Source organism: Pelophylax lessonae, assembly GCF_965119305.1.
Source record: "Pelophylax lessonae genome assembly, chromosome: 13".
Taxonomy (NCBI): domain Eukaryota; kingdom Metazoa; phylum Chordata; class Amphibia; order Anura; family Ranidae; genus Pelophylax; species Pelophylax lessonae.
The window spans coordinates 133532752-133556376 of NC_138780.1; the positions used below are offsets into that span (position 1 = coordinate 133532752).

At 43.3% G+C, this 23625-nt stretch overlaps 1 protein-coding gene across 1 annotated transcript in view; it reads left to right on the forward strand.

Annotated features, from left to right (window-relative positions):
- LOC309569409 (cytosolic phospholipase A2 beta-like) overlaps nt 1–23625 on the forward strand; it is a 96027-nt gene that overhangs the window by 66812 nt on the left and 5590 nt on the right. Inside the window, exons 16-19 of the mRNA XM_082275228.1 lie at nt 1773–1880; nt 2819–3013; nt 19069–19235; nt 21041–21227. Of these exons, the coding sequence (XP_082131354.1) occupies nt 1773–1880; nt 2819–3013; nt 19069–19235; nt 21041–21227 (657 nt within the window). The remainder of the gene's footprint in view (nt 1–1772; nt 1881–2818; nt 3014–19068; nt 19236–21040; nt 21228–23625) is intronic.

Sequence of the window (23625 nt, forward strand, 5' to 3'; positions counted from 1 at the left end):
GCTTTGTGTGTGTATATGTACTGTATGTGTGTGTGTGTGTATATATATATATATATACAGCGGGTAAAATAAGTATTGAACACATCACTATTTTCTAAGTAAATATAATTCTGAAGGGTCTATTGACATGAAATACTCACCACATGTCAGTAACAACCCATGCAATCCATACCATGAAACCAAAACAAATACGTTCAGAAATGAAGTTATGTGTAATAAAAGGGAATACACATTTAATACAAAATCCTTTGTTGGTAATAACAACTTCAAGGCGCCTCCTGTATGGAGAAACTAGTCCCATGCTTTGCTCAGGTGTACTTTTGGGCTCATCTGACCAGACTATACTCTCCCAGTATTTCACAGGCTTGTCTAAATGTTGTGCAGCAAACTTAAAATGAGCTTCAACATGCTTTTTCTTCAGCAATGGAGTCTTGCATGGTGAGCATGCATACAGGCCATGGTGGTTGAGTGCATTACTTTGAAACAATTGTACCTTCTAATTCCATGTCTTTCTGAAGCTCTCCACAAAATTTTCACGTCAATAGTACCTTTTGAAATATATTTACCTAGAGAATGGTGACGTGTTCAATACCTATTTTACCTGATATATATAATATATAAATATCTATATATATTTATATATATATATATATATATATATATATATATATATATATATATATATATATATATATATATATATATATATGTTTGGGTTTGTTGCCCTATTGCAGAATACATTTGGGACCAATCACATGCCTCCCTAATGGTATGGCATAATGGAGAAGTACTGTATCTGCCTTTATTTCTCAGCATTGAAGATACCATTGATCCTGACAAAATATGCAACTCCATTTGCAGAATTGCAGCCCCAAACTCAACCATGCTTCACTGTTGCCTGCAGACACTTAGGGGTTGATTTACTAAAACAGGAGAGTGCAAAATCTGTTGAAGCTGTGCTTGATAGCCAATCAGCTTCGAGGTTTTATTGTCAAAGCTTAGTTGGAACAAGCTGAAGTTAGAAGCTGATTGGCTACCATGCACAGCTGCACCAGATGTTGCACTCTTCAGTTTTAGTAAATCAACCCCTTATTGTTGTACCTTTTAGTCCCTTTCACACATGCGGACCATTCGTTTCATCGGTTCAGTCACGTTTTTTCAAAGAAAAAACAGATAAAGTTTACATTAATTTTTCATTCGTTTTTTTATCCGTTTTCACATCAGTTTTATTACATACACCAGCTGGAGTGCTTAATTACTTGAATCCCAGGAGCCATTTTTTTCATGCAAAAACGGACAGTTTGTCCGTTTACATTCGTTTTTCGTCCGATTCGTTTTTTTTCACAGAACAAAAATAGGCCTTTGATCCGTTCTAAAAAAGGGATTTTGGCAGAAGATGCATTGATGTCTATTTTTCATCCATCAACGGATGGATGAAAAACAGATAAATGGTCTGCATGTGTAAAAGGGGCCTAAGGCAAACAAACTGCCTCCTGCAGCCAAATATTTCAGATTGTGACTCATCAGTCCAGAGCACTTGTTCAAACAGTAAAGGTTAGCCTGGTCAACATGTGAAAAGAAGCCACCTTCTGCTTTTAAATAGTAAATATGGAATCTGCATGGGAAATATCTTACACTGCATAAGGAAAAAATATAAGTTATTTAGATTTTGAGTCTGGACATATAAATTAATACAAAGGTATTCTGCATTGCCTTTACGTTGTATGACATTTTCTGGATATTGAATTTTTTTTTTCTGCTTCTTTGTGCAGGTTTGTGGGGAAATGTCTTCTCCTTGAATTTAGTGGACACGTGGTATCTAACAACACAGTTGGACACTTTCTGGGACAACTGGGTGAAAGACAGCGTTAAGGACATAGGTAGATTTTGTGGTGTTATTGCATTGTTGAATGAAAAGATATTACTAGCACTGGTGAAATAAATTCATGAGCCAAATGTGTATAATACAATATATTATAATTTTCATTAATCTGTGTTAAGGCATTTTAGACTAAAGCAGACTTACAAAAGGCAATTGGAAATATTATGCTTAGTTGGGTTTCACCGTGCACTATGAACTTCTCACGGTGGGGTTAATTTACTAAAACTGGACAGTGCAAACTCTGGTGCAGCTGAGCATGATAGCCAATCAGCTTCCAATTTCAGCTTTGATATTAAAACCTGGAAGCAGAGCTGCACCAGATTTTGCACTCTCCAGTTTTAGTAAATCAACCCCGGTGTGTATTCAAACATCCAGCAAGTTAGATAAAGCCCTCCTCATTTCCAGGCTGAAGGACATCCAGCAATAAGTAGCTCTTTCCTTCCAGAGAGGGTAAGGGACCTTTCACACGGAGCGGAGCGTTTTTTGATCCGCTCCGGCCCTTTTTTTTTTTTTTTTACGGACACGGATGACACTTCCGTATGTCCGTTTATCATCCCATCCATTTGCAGATGATAAACGGAGATAATGCATGTCAATGGGATTGCGAATGTCAGCGGATGATACCGCTGACATCTGTTTTTGCTTCCGTTACGTTTTTTAAACGGAAGAAAAATAGGGTCCTCTTCCTTCCAAAAACGGAACTGATAGGAAAGGACACAAATCGGATGGTCATCCGCTGACATCCACAATCCCATTGACATGCATTATGTCAGTTTTTCACCTGCAAAAAAATGGGATGAAAAACGGACATACGGTCCGCCCGTGTGAAAGGACCCTAAAACATACGCAGATTAAACTCCAGCTTTAACCATTCACTTTCCATAGTACCTTGAAAATCCTAATGGGATATGCTATATTTCTCTTTTATTCCTCAAGATAAGGATGACATTATACAGAGAAGAGAATCAGCTCACTTGAAAACCCGTTTGTTCACCCCACCCGGCACAGTCAACCAGCTTCTGAAGGGAGTACTGACCAACAGACCAATAGATGGACAGCAGCAAAACTTCCTGCGTGGACTCCATCTACATAAGGATTATCATCAGCACTCACAGTTTACTACGTGGAAAGGTAAGCCATGAACATGTGCCCCAGTGTAGAACGTACTTTTCCATTGGTATGTACAACAGTGCCATCTTAGGAGTATTAAAGGGCCCTGGGCAATGCAGTGCCATGGGGCCCTGCCTACACAATCACCCACAAGAATAAAAATGCAAATTATCGATAAGGCTATATTTATGGGTACATCAGTGCCAGGCTAATGACAGCTTCCAAGTTCGGCGGCTGGGTCTGGTGAACACACAGGGACGGGAGTTAGACTCGACTGATTCGACTGTCCTGTGTGCGCCTGTTCCCGTGGAGGCAGACAGGCATTCCTGCAGTTGTGGGCTCCCTCTCCACGGCCCAAGGGGCCTGACAGCAGCACCACCTGCTGAGTTCAGCGACGGGATGCACACGGGAATTGTGACTAATGCTTGGCTGGAGCTGGGTTGCTGGAGCTGGGTTGCAGGCAAGTGGGGCCCCTGGGCAACTGCCCAGCGTGCCCATTCGGTAAGATGGCCCTGATGTACAATGCAAGGCTTTTGGTGCAGAATAATTTATGGTTCAGTTGTCAATGGCTCTACAACTCCATTCCTTTATAAAATGTAACCTTAAAGTGGTTGTAAAGGTAAAATTATAAAAAGAAACATCATGCTTACCTGCTCTGTGTAATAGAATTGAATAGAGTGGCCCAGAACCTCTTCTTCTCTGATCCCATGCAGACAAGCGGCCCATTGACACAGACAGCGGGAGTTAGCCCTGCCCCCTCTCCCTTGTCACAGGCTTTGATTGACAGTAGTGAGAGACAATGCCTCCCAGTGTAAAGACAAAGCCAGTGAGACCTGGAAGTGAAGAGCTGGAGATGTGCAGGCCAGGGCGCTTGATCAAATTAAGGGCTCAGGTAAGTAAAAGGGGGTGGAAGGTGGGTTGAGGGAGCATACTGATGCCTAAATATATATTTTACCCTAATGCAAGGAATGCATTAAAGAGGTTGTAAACCCTGAGAAAAAAAAACCTGTAAGACCTGTAAAACAAAGGCATAATGAGCTAGTACGCATCGCATACTAGCTCATTATGAAAAACTTACCTTAGATTGAAGCCCTCCAGTGGTACCTGCACACCGCATGTGTGCCGAAGCTGCTGTTTACGGCATGGACTCTGAAGGGCCTGAGACGGTAAGCCGGACCCTCAGAGCGCTTGCGCCGATGACATCATCAGCTGCATGAACTCTGAATATCTCCTAAACTGCAAGTTTAGGAGGTATTCACAGTACCTACAGGTAAGCCTTATTATAGGTACAATTAAAAAATAAAAATTTACTTCCTCTTCCTTCTTAAGTGAAAAAAATGGTTAGGCTTTAGAACCACTTTAATGGTAAACAATGCAAATGTGGCTGACTCGAATGGTTCTTCAACTTTATATTCTTGCAGAATAGTCATAGTTGTGACTATTGTGACAACAGAATCCATATATTGAATGACCATGTTTGTTTGAGCTAGTGAAAACATTTGAAGTTTTGTATATGTGCCACACTGCTTTCCTCAATTAGAGTCTACTCTTGAATGTTGGGTTTCAGTCCACTACAGTTCTTGAAATTCATAAAGGGTGGCATAGATAATCTCTAGAAATCTTCCACATGGTAGTGCAACTAATGGCGGATCTTTCTACAGATTTATGTACGTGATGATAAGGTACATTGAAATCTGTTGCAACTCTGGCAGAACTATTGCAAGGATCTCTGTTGTGAAGTAATGATATTTTACAGACAGAGAAGCTATTTGGAGAGGTTTTGACATGAATGGAAATGTAGCAAATATCAGTTGCAAAGATTTTGTTGCAGAGCGGTCTCAAAGATGCAAAACAATCAACAATTTTACTTCAGCGTGTAAGAGGTCCTATTTACGTCCACTTTCCTTATCACCGTATTGTGGTATTTCTTTCTTTTCTCCCTGAATTGTTTGCAACGCTAGTGCCATAACGTTAGGCTGGGTTCACACTGCGGCGGCTTCAAAGTCGCCCGACTCTGAAGCTGCCTCGTGCAGCATGACTTCAGCGGGGCTTGCAAACCACTTCTCTAATAGAAGTCAATGCAAGTCGCCCCCCAAAGTAGTGCAGGAACCTTTTTCTAAGTCGGAGCAACTTGAGTTGCTCCAATTAGAGCGGTTCCATTGCACTGAATGGAGCGCGACTTGTCAAGCGGGTAAGTCGCCTGACAAGTTGCCCCAGTGTGAACCGGGACTAAAGGTGTCGCAAATAAGAACTGCTTGAATTTGTTGCATGCATCATTCATCATTACTAACAATGAAAATGTTGCAGGGTTTTCATAGATTTGGTGCACGGCTACATACACAGTGCCGAAAAAGTGTCCAAAACAACCTACTGAATCGCACCCATTGTGTTTTCTTTTAGTTTGCATTTACACGTCACAGGGCAATTGAATAATATTTAAGAACTGTGGGATTTTAAAATTATTTGTAATGCACCACATAAACATTCTGTATTTGAACCATCATCCTTCTTTCAATTATTATATGTAAAAGCGGAGGGAGAATGGGACTTTTATAAGTACTTTCTTATTACAATCAGTTCAAAAACATCTAAAATTTCATTTTTTTTTATTTTCATCATATAAAATAAATATTCAATTTAAAACCACATCTTTTTGGCTGGCAACTTCATTTTAATCTATGTTTGTTCACAGCAATATAAAATTTGCAGTTCATTATAATTTCACATTTTTTGGGATTTAGACTTTTACTACAATTTATACTTTACACATTGATCTTATAGGGTGATTCATAGAGCTAAGTTATTTTCTCAGTGCACTTCGTGAACATCCACTTCTTCAGGAGAATATGAATATATAATACACAAATAACAAACCCGATACAGCCGTGTATAAAGACTTCTAACTACACTTGATCGATAAAGTTCTATGTACCTAGAATTATTTAAAGACAATTTAAAATCAAAGTGCCGTGCTTGTGCCAGAATCTGACCAGCTTCCACAGGCAGAAGAGCAGAGTGACAATGGAATGATGGGTTCTCCTGAACCCATAGAGGATATATACTATTTACCATCAGTGGCGGCTGGTGCTCAAAATTTTTGGGGGGGCGCAAAAACAAAAATGTAATAGGTATTGCTTCGCGGCAAAAAACGAGGTAAAAAAATTGCATGACTTTGAGGTCATGGTACAGGCATGGCACATGTGATGGTATAGGCATGGCACAGATGGTACAGGCATGGCACAGGTGATGGAATAGGCATAGCACAGATGGTATAGGCATTGAACAGGTGGTAGAATAGGCATGGCACAGGTGATGGTATAGGCATGGCACAGGTTATGGTATAGGCATGGCACAGGTGATGGTATAGGCATGGCGCAGGTGATGGAATAGGCATTGCACAGGTGATGGTACAGGCATGGCACAGGTGATGGAATAGGCATGGCACAGATGGTATAGGCATGGCACAGGTGATGGAATAGGCATGGCACAGATGGTACAGGCATGGCACAGGTGATGGTACAGGCATGGCACAGGTGATGAAATAGGCATTGCACAGGTGATGGTACAGGCATTGCACAGGTGATGGTACAGGCATGGCACAGGTGATGGAATAGGCATGGAACAGATGGTACAGGCATGGCACAGGTGGTGGAATAGGCATGGCACAGATGGTACAGGCATGGCACAGGTGATGGTAAGGTCATGGCACAGGTGGTGGTAAGGTCATGGCACAGGTGGTGGTAAGGTCATGGCACAGGTGGTGGAATAGGCATGGCACAGATGGCACAGGCATGGCGCAGGTTGTGGAATAGGCATGGCACAGGCATGGCGCAGGTGGTGGAATAGGCATGGCACAGGCATGGCGCAGGTGGTGGAATAGGCATGGCACAGGCATGGCGCAGGTGGTGGAATAGGCACTTACCTGGCGACGGCTCGGCTCCCGGCGGCGGCTTCTCCCCTCCTCGCGACTCTGATGTCCGTCCTCTTCTGCTCGGCTCCTGGCGGCGGCTTCTCCCCTCCTTGCGACTCCTCTTCTTCGCGGGCTGCGGCGGGAAAGTGACCGGGCGGTGACGGTGAGTGACTGATGCACGCACCGGCACCGCCCCCAACGAGGTCACCATGGATGTCCTGAATCATGATTGGTCCAGGCTGGAGTCTGGACCAATCATGATCCAAGACATCACAAAAGGGGGTGGTGTAGCGCATTTTTCTGCGCTACAGTTACGCCCCAGAAGGCCGCCAATTGGCGCCTCTGCTGGTGGAAAACCCCACCCCCCATCGGCACCAATGCGGCGGACGCCGAAAGAGGGGTGGTGGAGCGCAGAGCTCTGCGCTACAGTTACGCCCCAGAAGGCCGTCTATCGGCGCCTCTGCGGGTGGAAAACCCCACCCCCATAGGCACCAATGAGACGGGCGCCCCTTGTGGGCAAAAATTTTTTTTTTTTTTTTTTTAAATCTTTTTTTTTTCTTTTTCTTTTTTTGGGGGGGGGGGGGGGCGGCGCCCCTGCGCCCCCTATGGGCCGGCCGCCACTGTTTACCATCTATCAGCTTGATTGAGCCTGGTATACTTCACTGACATTATATACAAAATTTACCCTTCACCTAAATCAGAGCACAAGTAAACTTTACCAAATTCCATTGTCTGTCAGTTTGAGTCAGATGAATAAAATACACTGCTCTGAGTTTGCATGTTTGCGTGCGCACTGGGAATCCCGGTCAGTTTTGTGATATAGGGCATTTTAGAGACCTGTGGCATCTGTTTGCTATGCACCCAGATCCCTGTGCATGCACAGACTTCATTAAAAAAGAAGTATGGAAATGTTTTTTGTTTTTTTGTTTTTTAGAATCATACTTACTTAGCATCAGTCCAATGTTGCGTCTATCCCTCCTGCAGGCTCTAAGACTGAGAACCAAGAGATCAAACACCACCGATCGCTCGGTTCTCAGAGCTCCCTGAGCAGAGAGCTGGTGGCTCTCAGTCACCGCTCTCCGACCTGCCTCACAGACACCCCCCCCGCACTCATTAAAGTGCTGGGCTGTGGAGAAGGTGGGAGCTTGCTGATTGGCTGAGCCTTGTGCCGGGCCAGGAATGTGGGTGGATCCCAACCATATGGTCGCAATTTTACTGGGCCTGGACCAACTATGTGATGTCAACCGACAGCGGGCTTCAGCTCGCTGTCTGCTGAAAACGGGTCACAGGAGTCAATCAAGTCACAGGATTGATTGACTCCTGTGATTCCCAGGGGAAGTACAGCCAAAAGAACTTTGGCTGTACTTCTCCTCTAAATCTGTGTCTTGTCTTTTGGGTTTTCCAGAACATGTGCAGGCTTAATAAAAAGCTGCCTCCAGGGATGTGTGACTCGACAATTCTAGGAGGTAGTGGGCGGCCTATGTAGTTCTGGCTCTATAACAGTTCCTGGCTACTCATTACTGTAATTGACACAGCAGGACTCATTCTCAAACTCCACCTAAGTCACTACATAGGTGAGGTCAGGAAAAGGTCCTGCAGCATCAGGCAGTTAATGTAGGACTGGATAAACGGTATTTGGACAACTTGCATTCAGATTGTATTATAAGCAGAAAGCAGAGCCAGCATGTGATATTGCAGATATGGCTGCCCTAAAGACATAATGGGGTCAGTTCACTAAGAGATAAATTCTGCTTGAATTTTGTCCTTAAAATATCTCAAAAGTAGTCAATTTACTAAATAAATGTGTTATTTAACAAATGCATTAAATATTTATCTTTTGCAATATTTAGCACTTAAGAGCCCATTCACACTGCTGCGACTTATCAGGCGACTTGTCAGCCTGACAAGTCGCGGTTGGTCGCGGTCCATTGAGTAGTACAGGACCCGTTCTAATAGGAGCGACACAAGTCGCTCCGACTTAGAAAAAGGGTCCTGTACTACTTTGGGGCGACCTCGGAGCAACTTGCATAGACTTCCATTATGTGAAGTCCCTGCAAGTCGTGCCGAAGTCGCGGTGCACAGCGGTGCACGCGACTTCACAGGTCGCCCCCCGAAGTCGTGTTGCCTCAGTGTGAACCGGCTCTAAATCTAGTATTATTTTTACGTTGTTTTATAACAATTTTTTTTTTTCACAGGCTAAATCACAACTGATTAGCATACACCAAATTTCAGCAGCAAGAATTAGTGGATTCTTCGAGCTGGAATGACCAGTGCATGTGATAGTAGTGGCCTCTCAGCCTACATTACCAGGCAGACAGCGACAGCCGCTGTTTACATGTAGCAACTCACCAAGCAATTACCTGCAGATGGCTAAGCCTGGATGTAGCGGACTGCGTCTAGGCTCAGACCTCTGTCCCTAACTACTGGTAACCCCGTGGTGTTAATAAAAGAAAAGATAACACTGTACTAGTGTATCTCTCCGCGCCTAGGAAAAGGTTTTACAAAAATAAATATGTGTAATTTATAAAATATAAAAATAATAAATATTGTATGGCAGCAGCTGTAAATTTAAAAATAGGTGACAGGAAAATAGCCTAGGCTATATACAGCGCTTGCCTCAAATAAATCAAATGTAAGTGAACAATAATGAAAGCTTATCTTTACAGTAAATAGTGAAAGTACAAATCAATTAGACATATGAAAAATGGTAAAGTTGTCCCAAAAAATTAATAAATAAATAAGTCTTTTCAAGTGGTGATCAATATATGTGGATAATAAAAATAAATAAATAATTCAATAAATAAAGTCTTTTCAAGTCGTTATCAAGTGCAAAGTGCTTCGTGCTCAATAAATAGAGGTTCGTGACTTTCGTGACGTGGATTCCTCTTTTACAGTGGCTTGTGGTAAAAATGAATAACTTACCAGAATAATTGGGTCCTATGTGCTGTATAGCACTAGGACCTACAGCGCTTGGAGGCCGTCCAGGCCCAATTGAGGATCCCCTTTATGGATAATCCTGGTGGGATGAATCAGTTCAGAAAGGGCATGGTGATACTAAGAGGGGTTTCTTCTGAACAGAGAGACAGTTGGTATCCATATCCTGAGGATCGAGATCGGGTAAGGAGGGACCCAACCTGCATCCCACCAGGATTATCCATACAGGGGATCCCCAATTGGGCCTGGACGGCCTCCAAGCGCTGTAGGTCCTAGTGCTATACAGCACATAGGACCCAATAATTCTGGTAAGTCATTCATTTTTACCACAAGCCACTGGAAAAGAGGAATCCACGTCACGAAAGTCACTAACCTCTATTTATTGAGCACAAAGCACTTTGCACTTTATTTATTGAATTATTTATTTATTTTTATTATCCACATATATTGATCACCACTTGAAAAGACTTATTTGAGACAACTTTACCATTTTTCATATGTCTAATTGATTTTTACTTTCACTATTTACTGTAAAGATAAGCTTTCAATATTGTTCACTTACATTTGATTTATTTGAGGCAAGCGCTGTATATAGCCTAGGCTATTTTCCTGCAACCCCGTGGTGTGCAGCTACATGCGAACAGATGCTATTCAGATCTGCTGGGATCTGGTGTATGAGGCTAAATGGCTGTGTGAAGGAGGCCTAACACTGCACCAGAGGAAGATTATTGTATGAAAAGGCAAAAGGTACACAGAAATATTGTGAAACTATACCAGGGTTGCTAGGGGTTCCTTGAGAAATGGGCAATTTCTGCCTCTCAGATAAGTTCCCAATGACACCATTGTTCCTTTTAGCTATCTGTAAGGGGGTAATTCTTCCCAATGATGACAAGAGTAAGGAGTATTCTTCCCACTGACTGTCACACTAATGTGTCATGAGTTGTAGATTTTTCATTTTTAGCATGGGTTTCCTGAGACCAGAAATTTATTTCAAGGGTTCTTCTGTGTTGAAATGGTTGAGAAAGGCTGCACTATACAATATGCTCATTCGTCATTGTCCATGGAGAGCTAGAACTCATTATAGTGGTCCAGAATTGGGGTGCTGGCTTTGGGCATTCCAAACACTCCCTCTTCCCCTTCCCCTTATCCTACCTTTCTCTCCCATCCTACTACTGGGGACATCCTTCCTTTCTCTTTCCTTCTGTCTTAATTCTTTGTTGCAGATTTTGTTGTTGATTCAGACTTGACATCTGGACCTGCTTATTGTTTTGTGGCCTGTAGCGATAATACCTGGTTCATCAATACCTACTCTAACTTACAGGTTACATGTTTTGTTTGTTATTATGCGATTTCTATTGTTGGATGTTTTTACATTCTCGGCAGCTACATTCTAGCTGTCTACTATCTTCTTCGCAATTTCAAAAAGTTCTCATATGCCATGTTTTGTACCTTTACAATTTTTCATGAAAAATCTATTGAAAGTGAAATATTGTGACACTATAAAAACATTCTAGTATGCTTTCTGCTTCTAGTAAAATGTTACAATTTTTATTTACATTCCTATGCTCAGAGCAGAACATTTCCACATTGTTACATTGTTTACTTTAATTTACTGGGCAGTGTTGATTTCCTCTCATTGTTATTTTATACATTTCCATAGACCTGTTTATTCAGCAATAACTTTGTGGTTACCTAAGAAAACAATACAAATATTATCTGATTTTATACTATATATATATATATATATATATATATATATATATATAATACAAACACACACACACACACACACACACACACATATATATATATATATATATATATATATATATATATATATATATATATATATATATATATAAAAGAAAAAAGAAAAAAATATATACATATTAAAATATATATATATATATATATATATATATATATATATATATATATATATATATATATATATATATATATATATTAGGACAAACATACACTCTTTTCATGATATTGTCTTGCAACAGTGATCCCCCAATCCTTAGACAATAAAACTCAACAAAACTAAACAAAACGGATATTATTTTTATTTTTTTGAGCAGTGTTAATTTAACCACATGCTGACCACGCACTGTAGCTTTACTGCTTCAGTGCAGGCCGGCTTTGCAGCATCACGTATATATGTATATATATATATATGTCATTCTGCTTTTCCGGGTAGGCCCGGCTGTACTGTCATTTGTCACAGCACATGCCAGTCACCGGGTCCCTGCCCCGGGTCCCTGCTAATGATTGGCCTCTGCCACCCAATGATTGGCTCTGATCTTCCCTGACTACAGCTCTGTGAGTGTAAACACAGAGCTGTGTTCATTGACAGGGGACCTCATTGCTTTTTTTTATTCCCTGCTACGCACAGTATACACAAACATTTGTTAGGCACATATTTAACCCCTTCATCGCCCTAGATGTTAACCCTTACAGCCACTGCTGTATTTTGGCCTAGGCCGACTAGGCCTAGGCCTAGGGCGGCACTTTGTGGGGGGGCGGCAAAAAAGCCGCCGTCCCCGCATAAAAAAAAAAAAAAAAAAAAACGATCCGCTCTGTGAGGCTCGCCTGCAGTGCTCCTGTCACTTTGCGTGCCGAGTCCCGCCTCATTGTCTGCTCCCCTGGTCCTTGCCTGCCTGTCACCGCCTCCTCCCACACACACAGTCTCCACTCTCCAGCTTTTAGTGAAGGGGCGTCGCCAGAGGGTGGGCGGGAGGGAGGGCGCAGCGGAGGTGAAGTGCTGATAATGCGAGCACCACCTGCAAGCCTTTTGTATGCTTAGGGCTCGGGTTTAGTGTCAGCATCTTCTCTCTGCTTCTGTCCCCGATCGTCAGCCCGCCCACCACCATTGCTTTAGAATTCTTAGCTCTGTGTCCAGGTTGAGTCCCGAAGTTTTCTGCATCTTCTGTCCCCGCCCACCTCCTATCAGACCTGTAGTTTATGGTCTAGGGAAGTGCTATACGTGGTGGGCGGGCCAGTGGGCGGGGATAGAGGCCGGCAGAAGATGAAGAAAATGTCGGGACTCATGGCAGAGCTAAGGATACTAAAGCAATGCAGGTGGAGAGCAGGCTGACACTCAGATGGGGACAGAAGCAGATAGAAGATGCCCAGATTAAACCCAAGAACACTGAGAATTACAGGTACAATGCAGTGATATTCTGCTGTTTTCACCTGAGCACTGTGTATATTATTGATAATTAGGGAAGTACTCAGCAGAGGTATTTTATAAAGTGACTTTGTGCTAGTAAGTACAATATGTTGGAGTCACTTTGCTGTATGTATTTTCCTTTTAGGTGACTTTTATGTCATGTTCACACTAATGTGTTTGCTGTGACTCACATTTGCGCAGGCACAGCAGCCAATTCATTTAAATAGACTACTGTACCTACAGGAAACAGGTCCCTGCACCTTTAGGAAAACGCAGCCGCAGGGAAATCGCATGGTGCAAAAGCACCATGCAATTTCCCGCACCAAAAAATGTGCTGCATTTTCAGATGTGTGGGGGTGCCAATAAGAGTAAATGGCAGCCTTGGGCATCTGTAAAAGAGCAGGGAATTTTTCCTGCAGGTGGTTGTGGGTGCGGGAATTGGTGCCATTTACACACTGTCCCGCACATGCAACCACCTGTAACAGTGTGAACCTAGTCATGGGCTCATTTACACTTGCTGTTGGCGGGCAATAAAACATGCTGCTGAGCCTCATAATACAGCTCCCTATCACTCCTGCCAGAGGCAGCAGCTAGAGGTTTACAGATGCCACTGCTGTAATATTTTGATTTGCAGCAGTGGCAGGAATTATACCGCCGTCACTTTCAGCATGCACTACCATCTGCTGAAGGCAACCTGTTCAAGTGAATGGGGCCACACTGCAAACTCCCCGGAACTGCGTGCAATGCCTCAGTCTCAGCGCAGTGCCACTATAGAGTGAGGGCAGACTGTCTTATCATGTGACATATTACATGACTGGAGACAAGAGAAGCTGCCTTCACTCCCAGCGAGTGTCACACTAACACCGAGATGTGAACTGTGAATACACATGGGGGGGGCGCAGTTTGCCCAGGGCGCTGGAATCTGGATGGCCTTGTCCCAGCACTGAGGGGCGTACATACTTGCCAGGCAGGGAGGGACTGTTGCCCCCATAGAGCGGCAGTGAGTGGCCAGACGGGATGCACTTCAATGAGTGGGTGGGGGCGGATACCACCTACCCACCCTCCGCGCGGCATGTAAGAGGGACTAACCTCTCCACAGGGCAGGGTCTATCTATGTCGAGGAGGAGGAGAGAGAGGAGGAAAAGGGAACCCCCAACCAGGTCAGGACATCTGACAGCAGGTAGGAATCACGATTTTAGGTTACCACCCACTGCTATTGCTACAATTATAAATTAATAATTCCATTACATTTTTGCAGTAAATATATTTTTAACAAATATGGAGCACTTTGCAGTACATGAACTTTCACTGCATGTGAACTGGTAAAAGAGTTTGCATTGGTTTCAGCGTGTACAAAGTGCTCCATGCATGCTGAAATCAATGCAAATGCATTTAACAGTTCACAGGCAGTAAAAGTTCATGTACTGCAAAGTGCTCCAAGCTTTAACCACTTCTGGACTGGAAGATTTTCCCCCTTATTGACCAGGCCATTTTTTGCAATTCAGGACTGCATTACTTTAACGGACAATTGCGTGGTCGTGCGACGCTGTACCCTAAAAAAATTGATGTACTTTTTTCCCACAAATAGAGCTTTCTTTTGGTGGTATTTGATCACCTCTGCAATTTTTATTAATTTTGTTATTAAAATTAAAAAAATCAAATTTTTTTTTATCCTTTTAGGCCAATTTGTTTTCTGCTACATATTTTTGTTAAAAAAAAGAAAATCCCAATAAGCGTATTTTGATTGGTTTGCGCAAAAGTTATCGCGTCTACAAACTAGGAGAAATGTCATTTTCATTTATTTCATTTTTTTTTTTACTAGTAATGGCGGCAATTGCGATTTTTAGCGGGACTGCAGCGGACAGATCGGACCTCTAACTGACATTTTTGACACTTTTGGGGGGACCAGTGACATTACTACAGTAATCAGTGCAAAAAATATGCACTGTTACTGTAATAATGACACTGGCAGGGAAGGGGTTAACCCAGGGGTGATCAAGGGGCTAAATGTGAGCCTAGGGGGTGTTTTCTAACTGTATGGGGGGGGGGGACTTGTGAAATGACCACAGATACATGTGATCCTAAATAGGAGGATCACAGGCGCTCTGTGATCATTTCAGAGAGAACAACAGTCTGCCGCGTGTACAACAGCGGACCGCTCTTCTCTCTCAGTGTGGAGCGATCGCGGGGGCCCGGCGGCAATTGCAGCCACCGGCCCTGTGGATTGGCATCCTCCTTTATTTCTCTCTTGATTGGCATCCTCGCTGCCTAGCGGGGGCCCCCAGGAACACTCCCCAAAATGACGTACCCATACAAAACCACAAAATATACAAGTAGGCACTTTGTACCCACTTTTAAGGTACAGAGAGGAAGAGATGGAGCTCTAAGAGGAAAAGGTGGAGCCTAATGAGGAAGGGGTGGGGTTTACAGATGACAGGGCGGGTCTGAAACATAAAAGGGTGTGGCCTTCACAGGAAGGGGTGGGTCGTAGTTACATTAGGGGGTGCACGAGTTTAGTCCGGCCTAGGGCAGCACAAAACCTAAATACACCACTGCTTACAGCCCAGTGTCAATAGTGCATACTATTAGCACTGATCACTGTAATAATGACACTGGTGGCAGTTAGTTAGTTCCCACCAGCGTCAGTTAGTGCACGCCTGGTCGTTCCATTATAGGTCGCTGATCGCCATCATTACTAATATATATATATATATATATATATATATATATATATATATAAAATCCAGTATATATCCCATAGTTTGTAGAGGCTATAACTTTCACGAAAACCAATTAATACCTGTTGTGATTTTTTCTTTTTACCAAGATTGGCCAGATTAGATTTTTTTAATCTTTGTATGGGATATGTTTTATGGCAGAGTTCATCTCTTTGATTTGCAGATGAAGGAACAGAATAGATAAAAAAGTAACAATACAGTATGTTACTTTGTATCTTTGTATAATAAGCAGTATTATTTATAAACACTGATTCAGATTGCTGCCGACTTTCTCTGAGCATACAGCAATTCTGGCTTTAACTTATCAAAGCCAACATTTACTACATACTGGGAGGGGAGTAGAGCAGAGAGACTGGATGTGCTACATATGTACTGTGTACCATCCACAATGAAGTTGAAGTTTTTTTGGCCATGTGTAGCACGCCCAAAGTCTGCAATTCCCTGGTAAGGTTTCCGTTCCTGTCTCCATGGGGAGCGATTGCGGCCGCCGGACCCGCTGATTAGCTTCCCCTGTAGCGAATGGGCGTGTGCACCCTCGATAGCTGTCCTGCGAAGCGACGTACAGGTACGTCATTTCGCGGGATAGAGCTGACCTACCATGGTAATACTATGCCGGCTGGTCGGCAAGCGGTTAATTATTGCATGCAATGTCTCAAACCAGAAAAGCACATGTGATAATTGTTAATGACTTGAAAAGTTCTGTATACTATACAGGGCAACAACACTACTTAACATTTTATACACTTTGCTAACATTAATTACAATAATGTGATTCTTTAAAAAAAAAAAAAAAAAAAAACCACAATCAAAATTATAGCTCCTAAAGGTTAATAATTATAACTTGTCACATTTTCTGAATACTTAGCAGTATCTCTAGCAGTGCAGGAAACCCCTGACGTCCGCTGCGTTCCGGCTGTCATATGTAAACAGGAGTAGCTTAATGGACGATAATTACCCCTTTCCTCCATAGATGTTCTGTGATGATAAAATACCACTCCAAAAGAATCGGAAGCCCCAAAACCCTTCAGTGGGATGAAGAACACAGTATTCTTTTTTAGCATCACAGCAGTTTATGATCTCCAATGTTACATGTTGGCATGTACATTATATTACCCAAAGTATTGGGACCTCTACCTTTACACGCACATGAACTTAAATGGCATCCCAGTCTTAGTCTGTAGGGTTCAATATTCAGTTGGCCCACCCTTTGCAGCTATAACGGTTTCGACTCTTCTGGGAAGGCTTTCTTATATGGTAGGCACAGGAACAGGAAGTGAGTGATTATCTCCACTATGGGGTCAGTATCCAGTTTAACTGCTTGCCGACCAGCCACCATAGTTTTACAGCGGCAGGTCGGCTCTGTCCTGTAAAACGACATACCTGTATGTTGCTTCGCGGGATGCTAGCAGGGGCGCGTGTGTGCGCATTCACGACAGAAGAAGCTAGCCGTGATTGCCGCCAGGCAACCGCGATCACTCCCTGCAGAGACAGAATGGCGGTCTGTCGTTGTAAACACTGTAGACCGCTGTTCTGTTAGTTATGAACACAGGGATCCTGTGTGCCTCTTATTTAGGAATACATGTCTCTGTGTTCATGCAGCAACCCCACCCCCCCCCCACAGTTAGAAAGCACCCCCTAGTGACACATTTAACCCTTTGATCACCACTGGTGTTAACCCCTTCCCTGCCAGTATCATTAGTACAATACCAGTGCATATTTTTAGCACTGATTTCTGAATTAGTGTCACTGGTCCCCCCAAAAGTGTCAAAAATGTCAGTTAGCTGTCCGATCTGTCCCCCACAATGTCGCAGTCCCGCAAAAAAAACGCTGATCGCTGCCATTACTAGTAAAAAAATAAATAAATAAAAATGACATAAATCTTTCCCCTAGTTTGAGATGTGATAACGTTTGTGCATATCAATCAATATACACTTGTTTTTACCAAAAATATGTAGCAGAATTCAAATTGGCCTATAATTATGAAAAACATCGATTTTTGTTTTGGGAATGTTTTATAGCAGAAAGTAAAAAATAGTTTGTTTGTTTTTTTTTTTTAGAATTTACGCATTTTTTTGTTTTTAGCGCAAAAAATAAAATTTGCACAGCTGATCAAATACCACCAAAAGAAAGTTCTATTTGTGGGGAAAAAAGGACATCAATTTTATTTGGGTACAGCTTTGCACGACCGTGCAATTGTCCGTTAAAGTAACGCAGTGCTGTATCACAAAAAATGGCCTGGTCATTAGGGGGTAAATCCTTCTGGTCCAGAAGTGGTTAATAGATAAAATAACAAAACCAGCTTTTGCTACAATAATTACTATTTGAGAAATATCCCCATCAGTACTTTTTTTGCCACCAGTTTTTCTCAGTCTGACGGCCACCATCGTTTGAACCCACTTCTTCTGAGCCCAGGTTGTTCTTGACCTGCCCCAGTCTGTAAGTGGGCAGTGAAAGGAGAAGCAGCAAAGTGATTATCTCATCTGTCACTCTGCTTTCTCCTCCTATCAACATGTTTATTGTAGTACATGAACTGATTGGCTTGATGTACTGTTTTTTCCTTATGCTCTAGCCAGTGGTGGCTGGTGCATGATAATTTGGGGGGCAGCAAATCCACCCCCCCCACTAGCGGGATGGCCGGCAGGCAAATACACCCCCCCCCAGCGGAACGGACGGACGGACGACTGGCTGGACAGCCAGCATTCTTACCTCCTCAGGCCGTGCATCTCCTCCCTCTTCCTGGCCAATGGCCAGTATTTCAGCCAATTAGGAAAGGGGTCTCATGACCCACTTCCTGATTGGCTGGGAGAAGAATCAGTATGGTAATAGTGAATATTCATTCGCTATTGTCATACAACTGGGTGGGCTCAGGGCGGAGTGCTCTGCGCCCTAAGCCTATCCTTTTTTGAAGCCTATTAGAGCCTCTGGCTCTAATCAGGTGCTTAAAAAAAAAAAAAAAACCTGATTGGAATCCATGTGTCCGGCCACCTGCATGTAGATTAAGGGGCCGGATGCATGGATGGGGGGGGGGGGGGGCGGCGCCCCTGCGCCCCCAATGGACGGGCTGCCACTGGCTCTAGCCTTGTTGTACAGGGACTGCAAAAGGCTGATACCAGGGGAAATTCAGGTACTTACACTGCATGTATTTAAAAATACATTTAATGCTGTATTATTAATTACATTAATTAAAAAAATTATTTTGTGTATTTATATCTGCCTAGCGTTCAACTTTAACATTTTCCATGCTTTTCAAAACAAAAAAATAAGTTGTTTTATTGATCGTTGTTCTCACGACAAGTGTATGTTGAATGCTGCCTTTCAGATTCCAGTCTAGACAACTTCCCCAACAAGCTGACCCCAATGGCTGACAACCTGTGCCTTGTAGATGCCGGGTACTTTATCAATGCCAGCTTCCCTCCTTTACTGCAGCCACAGAGGAAGGTGGATGTCATTCTGTCATTTGACTATACTCTGGATACCCCACTTCAGGTAAGCACTACAGAAATTTCAATCATTTTTCAATTATCTCAATCAAATGTATGATATTACATTTATTGTCTGCAATGTATTCCACAAAGATATTTTAGCAGTTTTGGAGGGTGCTATGGGACAGGAATGTGATAGAGATAGCAGAAAAACAATCTGACCAGTGTTATAACTCTTCCTTGCTCTATCCAAAATGGGGAAAAAACTTTTCCTATAGTTCTACTTTAAAGCTTAATTTGTATTTTTTCTTATTAAAATAATAAACATGTCATATTTACCTGCTCTCTGTAATGGTTTTCCACAGAGCAACTCTGATCCCATTCTTCTGGGGTCCCCCCACCGGCGCTTCAGGCTCCTCCTCTTTGGGAAGTGCCCTCTTAGAGAGCCGCTTTCTATAGGGGCACTCATGCGGACTTACTCCCGAGCCGCCCAGGCTGCATCTATTGACACAGGGTAGCTTGGCCCCGCCCCCCACTCCCTCATCCCAGCATTTGATTGACATCAGCTGGAGCCAATATTCTTATATATCCCATGATGTTTATGACATGTCTTTCTCTTGGTTTGTCCTTTTTCTGTTTGAATTTATTATTTTTTTCAATTATAAATGGCTTTTTTCCTGTTTGCATTAATGATTTTATTCACCTGTTATCATTTGTCATGCAATGCCTGGCCAATTATCCCAGAGTTTGTGCATGGACTTCCTGTAGGTGTGTCCTTAAATTCCGGGATTTTGGACCACATTAATGTTATGATTAAGCACAAATTGCTCGTGTGAAACTCGTCAACGTTTCTGTGATTTTTTTGTCTGGCATTGACCAATAAAGAGGTCTTCACAATTCGACCCTGTGTGCCACTATTTTTTCTTTTGGAGCCAATGGCTGCCTCTGCTGTCAATCTGCCCAGTGAGGAGGGAGATAGAGGTGATAGCCGCTGCTCTCGAGCACATCGCTGAATCAGGATAAGGCTCAGGTAAGTATAAGGAGGGAGGGCAGGGGATCCTGCAGCACAGAAGGTTTTTTTACCTTAAAGGATAAATTCACCTTTTAACAAAAAATAATAAAGGCAGATTTTTTTTTTTTTTTTGCAGGTAACAAAATGTGCACTTGTTATTTTTTGCTTTGGGAGCCTGTAAAGCATTGCACCAGTGATCAGAGGATCCCGGATGCCATGCAGGTCTCCTGCAGATCTGTCAGTGTATCACCTTCCTCGTACCTCCTACGAGGAAGCCAATACATTCTGACAGGAAAAATGAATGAACTACCACAGTGCTCACAGCACCATGGTAGTTCATTGAAAACTACAAGCCGACAGCTGCAAAGGCTGGACCAGACCTTGTAGTTTTCCATTCATAGAGCCATGCATGGCCGTGATTTTTTACAATTTTGACAGCTAACGGGAGGGTGGGAGAAAATCCCTGCTAGCTGTCACAGCAGGGTAGTGGGGGGTGCGGGGCTGGTGCATTCATAACATGGTACATGTTACACCCTGAATATGGGTGTAACATGTTATAAAAAGGTAAACTTATCCTTTAATGCATAGAATGCATTAACCACTTCCTTACTGCTGGAAGTCATATGAGGTCCTGGGCTTTAAGTGGGGATATTTCAGTGATTCCTGCAGCTGCAGGCATCATTCAGATAACATTTTTTTAGCCGGCGATTCCCTTCACCATAAGAACAATCATAGCGGCTGTTCAGTGGTTGCTAAATTCTCTAGAAAATGTTATTTATCATAGATGAAAATAAGAACCTCTTCAGTGATGCTGAGAGGCAGAATAAATGATTAATCTCTATTCTTTCTGTTTGCAGTCCGTGGAACAGACATGTACTTACTGTACAACGCAGGGTATCTGTTTCCCCAAAGTATCACTGAGTGAGGAGGACAGAAAGAAACACAAGGAGTGCTACGTTTTTAAAGATGAAGACAACCCCAACGCTCCCATAGTGCTTCACTTCCCTCTTGTTAATGACACTTTCCGAACATATAAAGAACCAGGTGCGCCCTGTTCATTCTATGCTATAGCAACCTATGTGTATCTGGTGTTTTTTAAAATGTATATAAAAATAAATAAAGCAACTGATTATTCATATGTTTGATACATGCATATTTTGGTTTGGGGTTTATCACGTATATCATATCTAGTTTGATCATTTGGTTTTAATTCAGATTTTTTTTTTGTTAAAATGTGTACAGTTTTTTATCATCTAGATCAGCCTTTTTCAACCAGGGTGCCTTGAGGTTTCTTCAGGGGTGCCTTGGCAAAATGCCTAAAAATTGCTTAAAATTTGTATACAAGGTAGGGGGTGGATGAAGCCTGCCTTTTAGTTACACAAAGTCACAGGTTTTCATTGTGCACCATTTCACATTGTGCACCTTCTAGCTGCTTACCTCCTAATGACCAATGACATCATCAGTTGATAAGGAGGATGTCAGTCGCCTGTATATCATCCTTGTTTGACCCTCCCCTACTTCTCTCCATCAGCTTTGGGTCACATTAGCTGAGTGATGGAAAAAAAGACGAGGAAGATGAGAAACATTGGAATACTAATCAGTACCAGTTTGCACCTCTAACTTTGGGTCCCCTACGTGTGTGGATGTTGCTGCATTATGTAAAACAATTAGAATAGTGTTTATATTTTAGGATGGGGTGCCTCGAGACTGTCCATAATTTTGGAGGGTGCCTCAAAATTGTCCATCATTTTAAAGGGTGCCTTCACTAAAAAAAGGTTGAGAAACATTGATCTAGATCAGGGTTTCTCAACCAGTGTGCCGTGGCACACTGGTGTGCCGTGAGGGGTCCCCAGGTGTGCCACGGCAAAATTACCCACAACCTATGCATTAATAAGTTATCTGCTCTTTAATGATTGCTGGCTGGTCTGCTGGCTGATCAATTGTTACAGCGGTGTTGGTCTGGTGCCAGTCCGCTGTCCAATACTCGCTTACCACTGCCACAGGCACTCAGGAAGCTGTGCGGGCCTCCCAACCCGCTTTCTGCCAACCAATGACATCATCAGTTGCTATGGGCAGATCGGGCGACACAAGCAAGGGCTTGCTGGATGTTAGAGCTGGGAGACGCTGGCTGGCGCAAGAGGAGAAAAACCGGGTAGGAGGATCTTCTACCAGTGGCGGCTGGTGAAGTTTTAAGATGGGGGGGCGCAAGACCCCGCCCTTCTATTTTGGCCCCTCCCATTTCTCAGAAGCCACACCCCTTATAGACCCCACCCATTTTGTCCCCTGTATTTTGCTTGCGTGAACCAATTCTCCCAATATATCACATATTAAGGGCTCCATCAGTACTAGTATATCCCATAATAGGGAGCAGGGGCCCTATTATGGGATACACTGACAGAGTGGCACAAACCCCACAGTACAGGCCCCTTGTACAAACCCCACAGTACAGACCCCCTAGCACAGACCACACAGTACATGCCCCCTTTCAATGCAGTGACCAGCGTACATGCCCCCTTTCAATGTAGTGACCAGCGTACATGCCCCTTTCAATGTAGTGACCAGCGTACATGCCCCCTTTCAATGCAGTGACCAGTATACATGCCCCCTTTCAATGCAGTGACCAGCGTACATGCCCCCTTTCAATGCAGTGACCAGCGTACATGCCCCCTTTCAATGTAGTGACCAGCGTACATGCCCCCTTTCAATACAGTGACCAGCGTACATGCCCCCTTTCAATGCAGTGACCAGCGTACATGCCCCCTTTCAATGCAGTGACCAGCGTACATGCCCCCTTTCAATACAGTGACCAGCGTACATGCCCCCTTTCAATGCAGTGACCAGCGTACATGCCCCCTTTCAATGTAGTGACCAGCGTACATGCCCCCTTTCAATGTAGTGACCAGCGTACATGCCCCCTTTCAATGTAGTGACCAGCGTACATGCCCCCATTCAATGTAGTGACCAGTATACAGGCCCCCTTTCAATGTAGTGACCAGCATACATGCCCCCTTTCAATGTAGTGACCAGCGTACATGCCCCCTTTCAATGCAGTGACCAGCGTACATGCCCCCTTTCAATGCAGTGACCAGCGTACATGCCCCCTTTCAATGTAGTGACCAGTATACAGGCCCCCTTTCAATGTAGTGACCAGTATACATGCCCCCTTTCAATGCAGTGACCAGCGTACATGCCCCCTTTCAATGCAGTGACCAGCGTACATGCCCCCTTTCAATGTAGTGACCAGCATACATGCCCCCTTTCAATACAGTGACCAGCGTACATGCCCCCTTTCAATGCAGTGACCAGCGTACATGCCCCCTTTCAATGCAGTGACCAGCGTACATGCCCCCTTTCAATACAGTGACCAGCGTACATGCCCCCTTTCAATGCAGTGACCAGCGTACATGCCCCCTTTCAATGTAGTGACCAGCGTACATGCCCC